The sequence below is a fragment of the Arvicanthis niloticus genome, chromosome 22 (genome assembly GCF_011762505.2).
Source record: "Arvicanthis niloticus isolate mArvNil1 chromosome 22, mArvNil1.pat.X, whole genome shotgun sequence".
NCBI classification, from domain to species: Eukaryota; Metazoa; Chordata; class Mammalia; order Rodentia; family Muridae; genus Arvicanthis; species Arvicanthis niloticus.
This window is the reverse complement of record NC_133429.1, coordinates 38,028,485-38,047,390: the sequence shown is the minus strand read 5'-3', so window position 1 is coordinate 38,047,390 and position 18,906 is coordinate 38,028,485. Positions and strand designations below refer to the sequence as shown.

General features: G+C 41.5%; 1 protein-coding gene across 5 annotated transcripts in view; it reads right to left on the bottom strand.

Annotated features, from left to right (window-relative positions):
- The window catches only part of Ptprr (protein tyrosine phosphatase receptor type R), a 234,994-nt gene that overhangs the window by 16,273 nt on the left and 199,815 nt on the right, over window positions 1-18,906 (bottom strand). For all 5 annotated transcript variants that reach the window (XM_076920260.1, XM_076920261.1, XM_076920262.1 and 2 more), the window contains 5 exons: window positions 17,889-17,968; window positions 17,130-17,267; window positions 7,127-7,237; window positions 5,466-5,623; window positions 2,341-2,454 (listed from right to left, as the gene is read on the bottom strand). In XM_076920260.1, the coding sequence (XP_076776375.1) occupies window positions 2,341-2,454; window positions 5,466-5,623; window positions 7,127-7,237; window positions 17,130-17,267; window positions 17,889-17,968 (601 nt within the window). The remainder of the gene's footprint in view (window positions 1-2,340; window positions 2,455-5,465; window positions 5,624-7,126; window positions 7,238-17,129; window positions 17,268-17,888; window positions 17,969-18,906) is intronic.

Genomic DNA, 18,906 nt, shown 5'->3' with positions numbered 1-18,906 from the left:
CCAGGCACTTTCTTAACCTCTGAGTTAGGACCCAGGAGATGAAAATGGCCTCCAAATCTGAAGAGAACCAAACAGATCCTCTTAAAAACTTTTATTTTTAAATTGTATTTATTTATTCTACGTAGGCGTATCTGTTGGGGAGGATACTAAGGCACATGTATAGAGATCAGAGGTCCTCATTTCACTATGTTGGTTCTGGGGATTGAATTCAGGTCCCTGGGTTTGATCAAGAGTGCCTTAACCCACTGAGATAGCTCACAATCAAAGATCTCTTGCAATGTCTATGGATTGTACTGGGTACCAGCAAAAGGATTCTTCAAGTCCAAGATGACAATTAGAATTAAGAAGTAGGGAGACTGCAATTGCTTTTAGTACAAAGAGAAAATAGTTTGATAGGCACTGGATTTAGAATATGCAAATGAGGAAACAGAGAGGGTGAAGTCAGGCTAGGAAATGTAGCTGGAGGGTTTAACCACATGATTGGCTCCAGCCCACTTAAATGCAGCTTGCACGCCAATAAGTGTGTCTAGGGTCCTGTCACGTACAAGTGCAAATCTAGTGTATTCACTACCCACACTGGTAGTCACCATAACTTGATAAAATGCTTAACATGTGCTGGGTCTTCACATTTATAGTTTTTACCATCACAATGAGAAGTATATGCTATTATTAATTCCATTTTCCGGATGAGAAAGTTAGAAAATAAAGAAGCCAAGGAAGCCGCTTGAAACCACACAACTGGAAGCCATGAAAGACAAGATGGCGACTCAGAGTTAGAACCCAGGGTCTGAACTGCCACAATGGGCTCTACTAAACCAAGGTGGCAAAGGAAAGGGGGAGAGTAAAGGAAGCAGATGCTGATAACCAAGTGATATCTACTGGGGCTTCTGTGTGCCACACACTATCCCAAGGACCATGTAAATGGCACACACACACACACACACACACACACACACAGACATGCACATACACAGATACACATATAAACATGCACACACAGATACACACACAGACGTACACACAGAGAGATATACATACACACATACACAGAGGCACACACACGCAGACATGCACATACACAGATACACATATAAACATGCACACACAGATACACACACAGAGATACACACACACACACACACACACACACACACACACACACACACACACATCTATTGCATTTCCAGAATACTCCTTTGTTTCCTTTATTGAAATTCCAGACCATACCACTTAGTAGGTGCTCAAAATATTTATTGGACAACTTGAACCTCTCTCTCTCTCTCTCTCTCTCTCTCTCTCTCCTTCATTTCTCTGTGTGTTAGTTTTTAGATAGGGTCTTGGTATGCCATTCTGGCTGCCCTTGTAATCACTAATTTAGTCCAGGCTAGCCCAATTCTCAGCAATCTTCTTGCCTCAACCTCCAAAGTCCTGGAATTATAGTTGTGGATCCTAATGCCTGACCATCGAGAGTACCTTTAATGATGACTATAAATACACAGGTTTCCTTTTAGGGGGCACCTGGTCATGGGGCTGAAGCCCAAGGGACTCAGCTCACCCCTTCTTTGCTCTATCATATTCTAGTGCTTACTTCTGACTCATGACACCTTGCTTATGTCTTTGATTTTTTTTCCTCTTTCTATCAACTCTCAGAAGGAGGGCAAGAAGCCTCATTCACTGTTTAAGGCTGTATTTGCAAGTTGAATATCTGGAACAACCCTAGATATCTGATTACTTGGATGAAAGGAGAGAGAGCCCTGTACTTCTTCAAGGCAGAACACTGCCGTGTCCAATGAGGGCTTGCTGCTTACTCCCCCACCCCCATGCCATTAAGAGGGACCTGCTTTTGATCTCAATCACTGCCTCAATTCTCCACTCACCATGCAGGCTCAGCTGTGGGGCAAGAACTTTCTCCTCCGTGTTGCTTTCAAGTTTAGCATTGATCATTGCAAGAGTAACCATCCCACTTAGACACTTTGGATGGCTGCTGCATTTTCTAAAAACTGAAAGCAAACTGGTGGGATACGGAAAAAAAAACTGGAATTCTTGTAGAGAACTCTATGTTGCCCACTTAGGAATTATAAGCAAGATTAATTTGGAATCCAGTAATACTCCAAAGAATTGAAAACAGAGTCTAAAATAAATATGTACATACCCATGTTTGTAACATCATTGTTCATGATAGACAACATGTGGAACCAATACACAACTCATGTTCTTTAGTACGGAGATCTAGGACCATAGAGCTGTCGTGTTTATAAAGTGATCTTGATTAGGTGAAGTCATGGTGGACAGCTCTGCTCAGACACATGGTCTCTATGATGCCATCCCCGGTCCACGTACCTGTCTACACGGAGCTGGCAGACAATACTTAGTGCGTCTACAACTCCTTCTTCTTTCAACTGTTGACAGCCAATGGACGTAGCGATGAAACACCCGGTTCTCCCAATCCCTGCACTGAATGGGGAAGGAAAGAAATGAGAAGATAAATAAAAACAGTGAAGTAAGCTTCATCCTCTTAAATGTATACTTTAAACTTCAGAACTACAAAGACTAATAACAACAATGATAAAACCAATATGAATCAAGTAGCCTATTGAGTAGTAGTAACCTAGCCTTGCTGGGCAAAAAATAGATATTTTTTTCCATTTAATTATAAGTAGTAGAATGCGTGTGGTGGGAGGAGGTGAGAGGTTGGGAGAACGATGAGTACATATTATAATTGTTCTAGAAAGTTGTAGAAAAGAACACGGTGAGGAATGGGCAGTTGAAAGGAAAGAAAATATTTAGACGCATTGTAATTGTGGTGAACAGTGAGTGGGAAAACAAAATGTCAGACAGACCTAAAGGACGAAAAAGATGGTGTTGCCACAGGAGCAGGAGGGAATTCTGGGAAGGGGGCTGACTGGGAGGTGCACTTAGATACTGAGGCCTAGTGAGTAACTGAAGATTCATTTCTATTTAGGAGAGAGGATGGAACTAGAGGGACATATTTTCAGGCCATTTTTTTTTTCTATTTTCTAGCTCAACTGAGCCTTTGGAATGGGTACTTTCCCTTGTGCAGAATATTTGCGTCCTTGGTGTCTCTATTTCATGACCATTGTGGGCGTCATGATGCTTTCCAGCTCTCAGGACTCTTCTTGGATTGGTTCATGGTACAGCTTCTAGGTTCACTGTTCCAAACTAAGGCTATCATTTATTCTTTACTCAAATACGGTTGTTGGCTCCCATTGGCCAAGCACAACGTATACCCTATTCATCTTGTTATTTGTCACCTAGAAAATCTTAACTTACAGCCATTAAACTTCACACCTTTTGTTGTTTTTTTGTTACTATCATATGTGCCACTGTCCTTATTTTGTGAATTGTAATTATTTCACATATTTAGTATGTTTTTCTTCAGATGAATGTAACTAAAATTTTTTTTAAGGAACGGGTCTGTTTAATCAAGGTGTCCATAAAGACTTCAATTCTCTGAAGAAATAGGATTTGGACCATGTCTTAGGAAGGGCAGGTACTTTGTCTACCATGAATGAGAACATAGATCCCAGGTGAAACAATCATCTGGAAAAAGAATTGATGGGAACAGAATGTGTGACTTATGAAAGGCAATAGATTAGCTGCAATAGAGAAGAAGGTTCTTTGAATAGAAAAGCAGGAAACAGGACCAGGCAGGGGAACTAAGATCATACCCAAGAGGCTAAGGAGTACAAACTACATCCTGTATACTTTTAAGAACATTTAAAAGAGTTTGATGGGAACTTTCCAGAAAGAATCTCACATATGCATTCAAACTTGCTCATTTAGTGCCAAGGAATTCAGTCATCCCTATAGTGTTCATGCACAGACTTAAGGCTAAGCCCTGCTGCTCCAGGTGATGTGACTTCATCCACCGGGTTTTGAACATGGGCTGTATGTCATGCAAACATTTTCAGGAATATCATCTCAGAGAAGCACATAGGCTAGGCCAGAGTGGCCCGAGGGAGAAGGGTATGTGTGTGCAATTAGTCAACTACTTCTAAACTACATGGATGAGGTCATAAGGGCTTGGGCTAGGGCGGACGGACAGGAAGTGTGATTACAGGAGACGCTTTGAAGGGAAAGCCAATCTGCTAACTGATTAGATACTGCGAGTAGAGTTGTAAGAAGGGCCAAAGATAACTGTCAACTTTGGATGCTGAGTGGAAGGAACAAAGGAGGCCACATTCTTAGAAGCAGTAATCAGAGGGGGCCTTGATTTTATAGGGGAAGTGCCTCTTTTGGCTTACACATCCTTACTGCTTAATGACTTTGGGTGGGAGATAGCGCCAGCTCTAAACTATGCCCAACTAGTTGTCTCCTCTTTAGCTCCAAGGGTTTAGGATAAAGTCTAATGCTAGAAACTAGGCATATATATATATTAATCAAAAACCTTTTAATTGGGATGGAGAGATGGCTCAGAGGTTAAGAGCACTGACTGCTCTTCCAGAGGCCCTGAGTTCAATTCCCAGCAACCACATGGTGGCTCACCCATCTGTAATAACACCTGATGCCCTCTTCTGGTGTGTCTGAAGAGAACGATATCGTCCCCATAAAAATACAATAAATAAATCTAATAATAATAATAATAATAATAATAATAATTTTAATTAATCTACAAAGTTTCAATAGAGAAAGAGAGCAAGATAAATCTAAAATCACATTATTTTGTCAAGCCCTTTCTTCGGATACTTGGAAAGTTAAAACATCAACATTAATTATTTTAGAAAAAATATAGGATACTCAGCCTGTTCTGGAAATGAATGTAAATTACCTGCTTTGGTCACATGAAAAGGAAAGCAAGGGGAAAGGCGTTATGGGAGATAAACTTCAAGTTAGGCATAGGGATGAGAACCCTGTGGACCGCCATTGCTGTCACCTCATCTGCCTGGCCTCCACAGCCTGTGTGTGCTTTGTCTTCCTTAAAATGAATGACCACTGGTCCATTCCCCACCTCATACATTAGCTTCTCATTTTCATGAGATATCTCTGAAAATGGTTAACTGTTCCACCATATATGCCATAATCATAAATGCTGCCAAGACATAGTCCAGGTAGTCTCTTAAAACAACAACAAGAACAACAACAACAACAACAAAAATCTATCAATAATTAAAGCTATCTGCAGTTCTTAGTATATAAGCGACCAAGGAGAGAAAAATGAACAAAAAATGAGTTTCAAGTCAGAAGATGGGGTAAAATCTCCTGCTTGCTCAGGCATTTATTTAGAGCTTGAAATCCATTTGCTGTCAGAAAAAAAAAAAAGTTCCAAAAGCTCTAATTCATTTCTGTAACTATCATTTTGATTAAGTCTTAGGATATTAATCCATTTGTAATCAATACATAGTTTACTATCAAGTTACACTCTGGAAGCTAAGTCCTGCTTCTGTCTGTTCTGTAATAGAAGAGCTGACAGCCGCTCAGCAGGGGAGGGTCAGCTCATGCCTTACCTGCAGTGGACAACCACAGGCCCTCGGCCTTCAGAGGCCAGTCTGTCTTCTTCTACATGGAGCATGAGTTGCAGAAGGGGCTGGGCACTGTCTGGAGTCTTGTGATCCGGCCATGAAGTGTACCAGTAATGCTTCACATGTTGGGTGTGACTTCCTTGCTGAAAATAGCAACAACCACCGAATTACTTATTCACTTGTGGGACTAAAAGGCGTCTACGCTACAGCACTCAGTGCCTTCTCTGGCTCCCTTCTTGCTGGCAGCTAACTTCTAGGTAGGAAAAAAAATCTAGATGCTTTTCAAAAATACCCTTTCACCTTGAGAAAGCTTGACTGTGAGTACCCTGGCCTGTCAGAGAAGCTGAGTGTCTTCTCTCTAAGAATTCAGGTCTGTATCTGTATCCCATCATAGAGATTACAGATTACATACATACTATATACTGAATCTGAATACATATATCTCCAAAAATGTTGCTGCTGCTTGGGACAGGGTCTCACTATATAGCCCTGATTGGTCTGGAACTCACTATGTAAGATCAGGCTGACCTCAAACTCACAGAGATCCTTCTGCCTCTGTCTCCTGAGTGATGGGATTAAAGGTGTGTGACACCATGGCCTGCTTAGGTGGAAATATAACCAGAAAGAAAGGGATAGATTGTGTTTCCTGGTCTCTAAGTCTTAACAGGTTATGTATAGTCATATTAGCAAACATATGAAGGTTCGCTTGATACCCGGTCGGCATAGTTCTATGCATTTCTCAAACTGTTTAACACTGAGGATCCCTCGCAGTGAAGGAACTATGTGCAATCCCTGGCGAGGATACACTTTGAGCAGAGGCTCACACACATCATCTCAGTGCACCGCCCAGGTGGGAGGCCTACTCCTGATAAGGCATGTGTTTAATAGTAGGTTTCTGAAAAGCTTTCCTCTGCTACACTTTTGAATTAAAAAACCATCCTCGGGCCCTGCCTTCACTCTCTTCTTCATGATGCTTCTATCCCAGGAGTAGGCTGCTGATAGGACTGAGGTCCTTAGATAGGTTATTCTTTGTGAAAATAATACAATGGCAAGGCTGGCTAGCATCCGCTGCCCCCTGGCAACACTGGCTAGTATTCACTATCCAATGGCAACACTGGTTAAGCTCCTGCTGTTCCACCAGTTAGGGAAGACCACATTTCTAAGACTAAAGCTGGTCTAGGATCGTCCCTGTAATGACCATTAACGCCAAGTTTTTTAAGCTCACACGAGCACCGCAGGCTCATCTTGCGATGCACAGCCATATAACGGCGCAGACTTTCTCTTCAGTAGTTCTCAGGCCTCACTTAAAGCTGCTTAGACCACAACGACGTTAGCATAAAGGTCCCAGTAAGGTCTCCTGCATAAGCCTATAGTTAAAGACCTTCCAAAGGCTAAGTCAGAAATGTTCTCTAAGTGAAAAGTAGCTGAACCCCCAATGTCCTGCAAAATGAACTTCCTTAACGTCCACTTACATCAATTCGGTTACTTCATAGGCTAATAGTGTCAGACAACAAGAAACGTCGCTAGCTTGTCTTTGCTCTCGGTGTTATCTCACTTGTATAACTTGAATCTGTTAGGACTTAAGAAAGGAGAACTGTAACCCCGTCCTCGCTTACTGTGAAGATGTCAACAGCTCATGATCTTACCTTTAAGACGAGGTTGCGGATGGTGTAGTTATCACATTCATTCACACCGATGACCAGAACCTCAACCTTGCCATAAATCCCTCTCTTTTCTGGCCAGTAGAGCACACATTTCTGGGGGGAAAAGAACAGTAAAGCTCTGTAGCTCTCTGCTTTCAAAGGTATTTATTTATTTATTTTTTATTTTATTAACGTAACTCAAAAGTCAGTTTTATTACTCTGTAAAGATCTGAAGATGAGGCAGACGCTATGATGTGTAGACCAGACCATAATAATGTTTGTGTTTTACGAGTGTTTGACAGGCTTCACTAGTAACCCAATAGCAATCATAATGGCAGGTAAGATTTCCCCAGGCTCTACTGAGAATTTAAGGACTTTTAACCTTAATAACTAACAGGTATAAGAAATGTTGTCTCCCGTGGTGGCTGACCCAAACACCAAATCCTGCCACATCAAACCGACATGTCTAACAGGAATTTTTGTAATGTATTAGATGCCCGCATAATGAAGATGCCCTGGCATGCAAGGCAGATGTGTAGTGACTGTTAGTATACGCAAAGCATTATGTTTTGCCAGGTCTGATGATGTGTCTCACTTATGAGATTTATTGACATTAGTATGGAATAAAATTATGACTGACATGTTTTTATAGTGGATCCTCTGTGAAGGGTTTAACAGGACCAATAATAATGATACTGGAAACAGGATGATATAACATGGTTGTTAAAGAGCAGACTTTGGACTCAGATCCAGATTTTAGTTCTACTATAAGCAGGACACTTGAATTCTCTGGACACAGTTTCCTCATAACTTCATATATGCTAAGTACTTTGGACAAAGCCCAGCATACAGTAAACACTTAAAACATGTAATTGTTACTATGTTTTCATTCATTATTGCATTTTGCTTATGATTCTTTAGCTTTTATAAAGGTTGTGCCACACACACAGCTGAACTTTCTTTTTTAAGATTTATTTATTTATTTATATTGTGTATATGAGTACCTTGTCTTCATGTACACCAGAAGAGGGCATCAGATTCCATTACAGATGGTTGTGAGCCACCGTGTGGTTGGTAGGAATTGAACTCAGGACCTCTGGAAGAACAGCCAATGCTCTTAACCATTGAGCCATCTCTCCAGCCCTGCCAGCCAAACATTTGGTGAAAAACAAGAACCAACAACAACAACAACAACAACAACAAAAAACTGTAGTCAAAACAGGCCAAAATTGGGGCTGGAGAGATGGCTCAGTGGTTAAGAGCACTGACTGCTCTTCCAGAGGTCCTGAGTTCAATTCCCAGCAACCACATGGTGGCTCACAGCCATCTGTAATGGGATCGATGCCATCTTCTGGTGTGTCTGAAGACAGTTACAGTGCATACTCATATACATAAAATAAATCTAAAGAAAAAGAAAAGAGAACTCGTGTTAACATAAATAATAAAAAAATTAAAAAACAAAACAAAACAGGCCAAAATCAGACAACTACATGGTTTTTGTGAAGGTTAAAAACCCAAATATGATTCACCCCCAATACTGAATTTTGATACTATGAATATAATTTTATAACCCAGAGCAAGTAGTTTCAGAATGGCACTCAAAACCAACCAGCTAACACACACATACACACATAGACACACACCAAAATCAAACAGAGGCCCCATTATTAAAAAGTGAACAAATATTATATGTGTGTATTTGTGTAGGTGGCCACGCATGGACGTGTATACATATGTGAATGAAAATCAGAGAACAAGCAAGTATGTTGTTACCCTGAGAAGTTAGTGACTTCGTGTGGCTGTGCTGGGGTCCAGGAAATGACCCAAGTATTGAATCGGCAGCTGCAGAGCTAAGTCTCTCAGACTTACTGTGCCTGCCTCTCAGAGCCCCAGAAAGCCACACAGGATTCCCTCTGAAGTGTTCTTATCTGAATGAGGGAAGTTCTTCCAGACCTTCCCTAAGAGCTCAAAAGGAAGATTCACCAGTGGAAAGAAAACAAGAGTTGATACCACACCCAGCGCCCTGATGAACTTTGTTCAAGACTGTTATCTGTTCTGGTCTAACGTCTCCCTTAAAAACAGTTTCTCAGGATAGCCATGGTGGCTGACTCTGGTACTCCCTGTAACTGTGGGCTTTTCCACTTGTGATCCAGTTCCCAAATAACAACTCAGAGGCTATTTTTTATTAATAAATGCCTAGGCCATAAGTTAGGCTTGTTCCCTGACTACCTCACAATGTATGTAAACCCATTTATACTATTCTATGTCTGCCACATGGCTAGTTACCTCTGCTCAGTTTAATATGTCTGAGTTTCTCCAAGTGAAATTCCCATGCCTGACTCTTTCCCAGAGTTCCTCTCTTTCTGCCGAGTGTCCCACCTTCTAATCCTGTCTCAGCTTATTGGCCGTCTGATTTTTATTGACAGGTGATGCTTCCACATAGTACACCAAGTACAAAATAGTATCCCTACAACTCCCAGTACTCAGAAGGCCGAGGGAAGGAGTTCATGAGTCTGAGCATAGCCTGGGTTACCTAGGGGTATGCTGACTCAAAAAACTGAAATACATGAACAAACAAAACAAAACAAAACAAATAGAAGTTGTAACCAAAACAAGAACCTCTCACTGCAACAAATTTCTCTAAGATGGCTTGTGTCCCCCACATCACTCTATCATAGGGAAACCATATGTAACTTTGAATCTTCTTGGTTTACTGAATGCACATTCTTCATTTTTGTGATATGCATCCTTGCATACGAACAACGTTTATGCTCCTCCTTTGTGATTCTCAATTTCTGAAACGTCACTGAGCAGCGGACAAATTCCTTTTATGCTTGGCGCGTTTTCTATAGCACCCTTAACTGTAATATGTGTTTTCCACACTTTATATCATTCAGCCAGGCAGTTTCATATCTATGAATAATATCCTGATGAGCGCTAGCTAGTTAGAGATGTGGACAAAAAAAATCAGAGCAACCTAAGCATCTATTAATAGCTAAATAATTGCATGAGTTTTGATGTATCCACGCAATGAGATCTTAGCAGTTATTAAAAGTAATCCTTTGATGAATTATGACAAAGAGGATGTTCATGATGTTGAAAACATAATACACAGTGAGATGCGGCCACCCCATCCTTCTCTTTATGTCAGTTCTAAGCCTTCCCATCTTCTCTTAGCATGCGTCCCATCTCCAGCTCTTGCCCACACAGAACTCTGGACCTTTCATTCTAAGTACCACCCAAAAGGTTCTGGTACGCCCCGAACTTCATACTTGAAATGTAAAGCTCATTTTTCCCCTCATAATTTCCTCTCATTTCCCTAATCTGGGCACAGGCCACCCCTGCCCACCAACGTTCTACACCAGGGTCTTTCTCACCTTCAATCAAGACAAATGCCTGCGGCTCTCAGCCCTGGGGCACCTTCGACCTCCATTTCCTCCTGTGGCCTGCTACTGTGTCAGTACTATGCTTGAGTGTATGGGCTTCCACATACACTCAAATTAATTAGAACATGACTTCCATCCCATGCTAACTTGAAGGCTCTACCTAATGACTTCTTCCCTCCAAGAAGTTTTGTCATCTAGCATAAGACTATCCCAGGGAAGGTCAGTCCTTCCTCACGCCAACTCTATGGTGGTGGTGATGTTCCTCCTGCAGCCCTGCACTCCATACAGGACAGAGCCACTGACATCAGAGAGTGCTCAGCACAGGCACTCTGTGTGCACCACGACAGGGGCATCAACGGTTCCTTCCTTTCCCAGTTCAAGAGGGAGCCACAGTGCATGGTATTCAGAGGTGTCTGAGAACTTCGTTTGACTAACAGGAAAATTTTCTGACTATAGGCCGAGATCACCACAGTAAGTTTAAACAGAACTGTCTGTCTGCCATTTTGTCTTCTCCTCCCCCCCTGCCCTCCCTTCTCTTTTCTTCTCCCTCCTCCTCTTCCTCCATCCTTTCTTTCTTCTTTCTTTCCTTCTTCCTTCCCCCTCCCCTCCTTCCTTCTCTCTCCCTCTCTCCTTCCTTCCCTCCCTCCCTTCCTCCCTCCCTTTTCTCTCATTCATTCATTCATTCATTCATTTTTCTTTGACTTTTTCTTCTCTCCCTCTCTCCTTTCTCCTCTCTCCTTCCTCTCTCTCTCTCTCTCTCTCTCTCTCTCTCTCTCTCTTTCTTTCTTTTGTTCGTTCTTTCGTTCTTTCTTTCTTTCTTTCTTGGTCCCTCATTCCCAGGGCCTATATAGTCTAAGCAAGCACTCCCACACTGAACTACATTACACTCTGTCACCTGCCTGATTTGAACCTTTGATTACAGTTATTCTCTCTAGGAATACAGTCGTTCATGTTGAAAGAAGGTGAACACTGTTTTCAGTATTATTTTATTACATAAGGAGTTCTCTTTATGTCAAGATTCATTTTTAAAAAATGAAAAAAACTCAAAGTTGCCTGCAGTTCTTTCATTACAAGAACTTATTTTTCAGTTCTACAGTTTTTGTTTTTATTTTAATTTTGTTTATTCCCACTTTGTAAAGAATAACAGATTATTGGGATTACTAAAAAGAAGATGGTGACCAAGCACCCCTTTATTTGTTAGAAAGTAAACAGTTATAAATATATAAAGCGTGGGAACTTCTAAAGATATGTCCGCCTCTGCATTCTTTGGAGGAAATGAGTTTTGTCTATTTTAAACAATGACACGGAACACAATTGGGAGCTGGCCGGTGTTCAGTAACCAGCATCTTCCTGGTGGTGTGAACCTACAGCGCATTGCTCTAACGCAGGCTTCTCAGGGTCATTTTGATCTGTAAAACATTAGCGTTTCCTATATGATGTTATATGTGTATCCTTGAGCAGCCTGGGCATGAAGGACTTTTATTTTAATTCAACAGTGAAGGGATGGTTAAAAACACGTCTTGCACTTTTGGAATCATGACTGCCTACAGGAAATAAACAAGAAGCAGATTGCACAGCAAATCTATAACACGTTTGAGTTTTCATGTCCCTGGGAGTGTATCTCAAATATTAAAAAAAGGATAAGAGACCAAACGATAAAAACAACAACAACAAAAGGCAATAAAGTACATCTCCGGGTTGAATTTCGCAGCCAAAGAGAAAAACAAAATCCTCAACAACAATTCAGTGTGGGAATTATTTTTTAAAAATGTATCCTTGCTTTCCCCAGATCCACACAATTTTCCTGTGGGCAATGAAATCTGAGAATGGTATTAAGGAATTGAACTTGAAAAAAAGTTGTCTCTTGCAGGTGCAGGGTGGAAAGAAAGCCTGTGCACTCCCAGGGGAGGTACCCTGCCTGCAGCGTTTTACCGGCAGATCTGGCCCTGGGCAGTTCCAGGAGACTGAGACCGGTAGCAAGGTGTAGCAAGGTGTTGGGGTTAACGAAGGGCAGCCATTCCCTGGGACTTTGACATAGTCCTGATTGCTCAGAGTAGGTTTTTCTGAAATGTATTAGGTAACTACAATGCTTAAAAAAAATGCTCTCCCTTAGAGGAGAAGGGGGGGGGTGTGATGAGGTGGGAGGCTCATGGAATGGGGGACCGGGAAGGGGGGCAACATTTGAAATGTAAATAAATAAAATAATTAAAAAAAATAATCTCTGATCTATCCACTTTAGTTCCTGCCAGGCAGGCACTAGGGAGCTCGGAGGAAAGGAGCGGTTGGGCAGACGTGATTGGTATAGATTGTACAAACGCGTGGACTATTCAAAGACTGAAAGGAACAAATTACAGCACAGTTCTGGTTCGTTCTCTCTCTCTCTCTCTCTCTCTCTCTCTCTCTCTCTCTCTCTCTCTCTCTCTCTCTCTCTCTCTCTCTCTCTCTCTCTCTCTCTTCCTTCCAGACAGGGTTTCTCTGTGTATCCCTAAATTGTCCAAACCAGGCTGGCCTCAAGATCTGCTTGCCTCTACCTCCCGAATGCTGGGATTACACGCATGCGCCACCACCGCCCCGCCTCATTTCTGATCCTTTTCATGAGTGAGCAAACAATGTGTCACAGGAGTTGGGGATTAAAATGCCCGAGTGGACACAGATCATAATGTATCCTAGAGCTACTACAAAATTAGGTAATTTTCAGGAGACACTCCTCCAGTGTGTCTGCCCTCCCAATTTTATTTATTAATGATTGTGTACAATTTAGAGTAGGCATTATTTTCTCTTAAATATACATTATAATTCAAAAACTACTCATATTTACAAATAATACTGTTAACTTCCTATATTTGTTTTTTAATATTTGTTTTTATTTATGTGTTTGGGTGTGTCTATCCATATACGTGTGTGCCCACGTCCAGAGGAGAGTCCTGATCCCTGGAGTTGGAGTAACAGGCAGTTGTGAGCTGCCCACGCGTAGGTGCTGGGAACTGAATTCTTGTCCTCTGAAAGATGAGTGAGCGCTTTGACCACTGAGCAGCCTCTCCAACCCCTCCATATGATTGATTTTATATGATTTTATTTTAATTGTTAATTATTTTTGAAGCAGGATTTCACTCTGTGGCCCGGGATGGCCTTCAACGCACAGTGACCTTCCTGTTTTGGCATCTGTGGTGCTCAGATCACAGGGGTGAGCAACCATGCTTCGTTGGCTTTTTTTTTTTTTTTCAGTCAAAGCAATAGAATTCATAAAGATATGAATGTGTTCTAAAACACCAATTATATCATGAGAATATTTATGTATTTGTAATTTCTATTAGTTAGGTTTTGTACTCTCATGACTGTGCAGGGTTTTTATCTCTACCTCCATGATTTACGTTATTGGCTTACTATTTTTTATTACTTTGGAGTCCTTTAAAAGTATTTTATTTGGTATGTGTGTGTATGTGTGTGTATGTGTGTATGTGTGTGTATGTGTGTATGTGTATGTATGTGTGTGTATGAGTGTGTATGTGTGTGTGTATGCGTGTGTATGTGTGTGTATGTGTGTGTATGTGTGTGTATATGCGTGTATGTGTGTGTATGCATGTGTATGCGTGTGTATGTGTGTTTATGTGTGTGTATGTGTATGTATGTGTGTATGTGTGTGTATGTGTATGTATGTGTGTGTATATGCGTGTATGTCCGTGTGTATGCGTGTGTATGCGTGTGTATGCATGTGTATGCGTGTGTATATGTGTGTGTATGTGTATATATGTGTGTATGTGTGTGTATGTGTGTATGTGTATGTATGTGTGTGTGTATGCGTGTGTATGTGTGTGTGTATACGTGTGTATGTGTGTATGTGTGTGTATGTGTGTGTATATTCTAACAAGTTACTTTCTCAGAAATTTGCTTTATGTTTTACATGCCACCTTATTTTACTAAACCCTACATTTGTTTTCTTTTTTCTTTTCTTTTTTTTTTCGAGACAGGGCTTAAAACCTATATTTGTAATTTCTATTATTTTAACTTCTTGTGGATGTATTTCTGGTTGTTTCTTCTGATTTTTATTTATTTGTTTGTTTTATTTACTTGTGCGTCTCAAAATTTTAACTTGTGAGTGCATGTTTGGCTGATTCTTTTCTAATTTCTGGAAGTTCTATGAGGTATATGTATAGCTCTAGAATGGACACACACACAGTGAACATATATACACATACATCTACCTATCACCTATCTATACATTATCTGTCTGTCTATCTATCTAATCGTCTATTGATCTACCAAGTTGTTGCTTTTGTTTTTATAAAGTGCACAGAATGCTGCTAACTAGGCCTTGTTGATTGCGCCACCTGGCATTTTGTGGTTTCTAAGGTCTGAACTTTCCCAGTTTTGAATAATCAATGGATAGTTCTTAATTAAAATAAGAAAGCCAGGTTTGGACAAACTAACTTGCTCCTAGAGTCTTAGTTCAGCAGCCAGATTTAACTGTGTGGTTCACCTGTGTGGGTCACCTTTGCTCTTCCTGTTTTGCCCCCTTACAGGAGCCCTCATTGTAACTTCCGGCTCCTTCAAGCCCAGGTTTGTCTCGAACTCTTCTTGCAGGTCGCTAAAACATAAGCAATCGGCACTTCTCTGGTTTTAAAGCTCTCGTTAGAGTTTTGGAATTTTGAACTACGTTTTGGAAATTCCTTTAGGTTTTTAAAGTTCTGCTGTGTGTGCCCACAGTTTGCCCGGTGTTCTTGGGTTGTAGTGGAACCCGCTACCATATCATATAAACTCCCTACATGTGCGCACAGACGTGCCCCTTTAGCGGATGCACCTTTGAAACTTGGAGAATTCTTTCTACCACAAAGCTGAAAATGGCACCTTAACCGACTGTTCATGGATTGTCAATGAGTTAGTGTGTCAATAGACTGAACTGTATGCACAGAGGTCGAGACGATTGGTTGAGCTTATTTCTACTGTGCCATTTTAGGCCTCATATCGGAGGCACAGAAACACAGAGAGCTGCACGTATAGCTTCATCTGTTTATAAAAACTAGTCTTCTAGGACACGGTTCATTTATTATAGCAAAAATGAAAGAAAACAGCGCGCTTTTAAAAGTTTTTAAGTTTTGCGGGCTTGCATTCTCTCAAGTAGTTGCAGAACTATACATGTGAACTTATAACTCACCAAAGGAAAAAAGAGAAATCTGAGTTTCCCTAAATGGCATAATTTTGACAAGAAAACAAACATTAATGGAAGTCAAGCAAACAGTTATTTCAGCACGATGGCCAACACCTGGGGAGCAGTGCCGGGGATGGCAGCCTTCAGGAACTGCTTAAATTTGTTCTCATGGTGCAAAATAAAGACTAAGTCTCAGAAAAGATGGCTAGTGTGGAAATAAATCTATCTTTGTCTGGATTTTGAACTGTAGAGAGAAAATACTGTGTATTGTATGGATGCATCACCTGTCAATTAAAAAGTCTTTGGCCTATGGTTGGTTTAAGCAGGAAATAGAGGTGGGGCATTCCGGAGGCAGGAAGGATTCTGGGATAGGACCAGGCACAGGAAGAGTTACCCGGGAAGATCTGAGGAGATGGATCCATGGTACACCTGGGCACAGGTAACCAGCCATGTGGCCGAATGTAGGTTAAAATAATTGAGTTGTTTTAGTTATTATTCTAGTCAGAGAAGAACCTAGCTATATAGCCAAAATATTTGTAAATATATTTTGAGTCTGGGTCTTATTTCTGACTGGAAGAACTGGGCCATAGCTTCAACATTGGATTTCATCATTGGATATCATCTAATAATGATATTAGAACATTTTCAACATTGGATATCATCTAATAATGATATTAGAAATGTTATTTGATCTTTATTAACTCTCTCTCTCTCTCTCTCTCTCTCTCTCTCTCTCTCTCTCTCTCTCTCTTTCGAGACAGGGTTTCTCTGTGTAGCCTTGGCTGTCCTGGAACTCACTCTGTAGACCAGGCTGGCCTGGAACTCAGAAATCCGCCTGCCCCTGCCTCCCAAGTGCTGGGATTAAAGGCCTGCGCCACCACTGCCCGGCTATTACTTCTCTCCACTGTTTCTTTCAGTCTGGTTTTCCTGACGAGTCCCTATTGTCCCCCTATTTCCCATTGTCACTCTTTCCTCCCTCATCCCACTGCCCAGCACATCCCTTATTCTGGTCTGGTTAGCATTCAACAACATCTATCTCTTCCATTACACAATTACTAACAGATTTATTGTGTTTCTTCTACCAGGGAGTTAAAATTACCCATGGACGGGATCTGCTTTATTTTATTTACTGATACATACAGGTGCCAACAACCCAAACGGTACCTGTTAATAAATAAAAATGACTTGTTTTGTAATAATTTTTATTTCCTTGCCCTTTATGTTTTTTATTGAGATATATGTGTGCAAATGAGAAACATGCATGCCATATACATTAATTGGCCTGAAGGAAGGTTGTCACTCCTAAAACGATACCAATTATCATTTGCTGGAGGTATAAAGTGACCTCCCTGTTTGATGCCTTTGTCCATCTTTTATAAACATTTTGTAAGGACATGGTCATCTCACTTAGTTCAAATCTCTCCTATGGTAGAAGTAATGTGTATAACATTCAGGACTGGGCTAAGCTTCATACCTCATTTTTCTCTTTGAGTTTCGTGATCATAACAATCACGGGACTGTCTTCTTGCCAAACCATCTGCCAGAAGTCATTCACAGTGTTGATCATGGGGCCCTGGGTGGCAATGAAGGCTTTCTCCTTACCACTGTAGCCCTATTTGGAGTAAAGAGACAAACATATTGGCTTATGTTCCAGATTGTAATGGACATTTGGGGCATGATCTTTAGAATGATGGAGGTGTGGAAGTTCAAAAGCAGCGTCCTTGATTCGAGCACCATAGACATGGTAGTTCCCAGAAAATCCAGCTTGCCATTAGGTAGTAAGGGTTGTAAAGCTCAGTCCCGCAAGAGCGTCCACGTGTAGATTGTACTCAGGGACTCACAGCCAGGGAGGACTCACAGCCAAGGAGGGAGGACTCACAATCAAGGAGGGAGAACTCACAGTCAAGAAGGGAGGACTCACAGCCAAGGAGGGAGGACTCACAGCCAAGGAGGGAGGACTCACAGCCAAGGAGGGAGGACTCACAGCCAAGGAGGGAAGACTCACAGCCAAGGAGGGAGGACTCAGGGTGAAACATCTATAGCCAATGTTGCTGAGACTATAACATACAACATGAAACACTAGCAACCAAATTAATGCAAACTTTGTTCAGGGGAAAGAAGAAGCAAACGAAGCTTGGGGGAGGGAGCATTTCTTAGGGGAAAAAAAGGTAAAAGCATCAATTCCAAATTGTAAGTCAACCTGCTAACCTGAGAGAAATGTATAGTTACTTACCCGGATGTAATTAGCGTTAATGTAAGTACTCAATGAATCAGTTATATTTTTTGGTCTTAAGCACACTCTGCTGAGGGGATCTGAGGAGGAAACCAGAGAGGAAACATTGAGTAGGTTTACTTTTCAAAAAAAAAAAAAAGACTCTCCAGAGCAACATAAGCAATCAAAGAGAAGTGTGTGAATTCAAGGCTATTCACCCAGTGTCTGTTTGTCTTTGGTGTACCTGTGTGTCCATCTTTTGATCTATTGCTGACATTTGGTGCCCTCCTTGACCCCTGATTCTGACATAGGTTATGACATCTTTTCAATGGAGTCCTGATTCTTAACTCTTCTCTCATCTGGACCCTTCTCTTTTTCTTTAGATCTGAAGTTTACATCCCTGTTTTTCTACTGTGCCTTCAGAAAAGCATCGGACTGCCCTCTCCCGTTTCTTTCCACTACATCACTGGATCCAGCCCTTCAGGACCTCAGCCTGCCTGACAAGTGTTTCAGCAGTGTTCCTTGATTTACTGGGATGGAAACATATGCCATCAGCATGGGGGTGAGTGGGGCAAGTGAGAGGGAGAGGAAGTGAAGAGCAGAGCTCCTTCTCAGGCTGTTCCTAAAACAACAAACAATGTTACCGATCACCATAAGATGCCGCTGCTCTCAATGCATTAGAGCTCCTCCATCATTGAACCTGTAAGTCTAAGAGAAGTTCCCTAAGGCAGTGGCTGCCTGTCTATCAGCATCTTCTAAACTGAAACACAGTCTTGTTCAGAGAAGGCAGGCCTTCACTCAGTTTACCCAAAACACCACAGTACTCCTCGTGTGCCTTTTTTTGGATGACCAGAGAGAAGCAGGGGGAGTGTGGAGATGGATCAGTTAAAGGTCAGGCGTCACCTCACAAAGGATAAAGAATTGGGGTTCAGCACATAGACCCCTTCTGGGAGATGGGCTTTCAGCACTTATGGCAATTTCTCTGAAGGATCACGATGGGCAAACAGTTCTGAAGCAAACTAGAGCCAAGTGGGCCCTG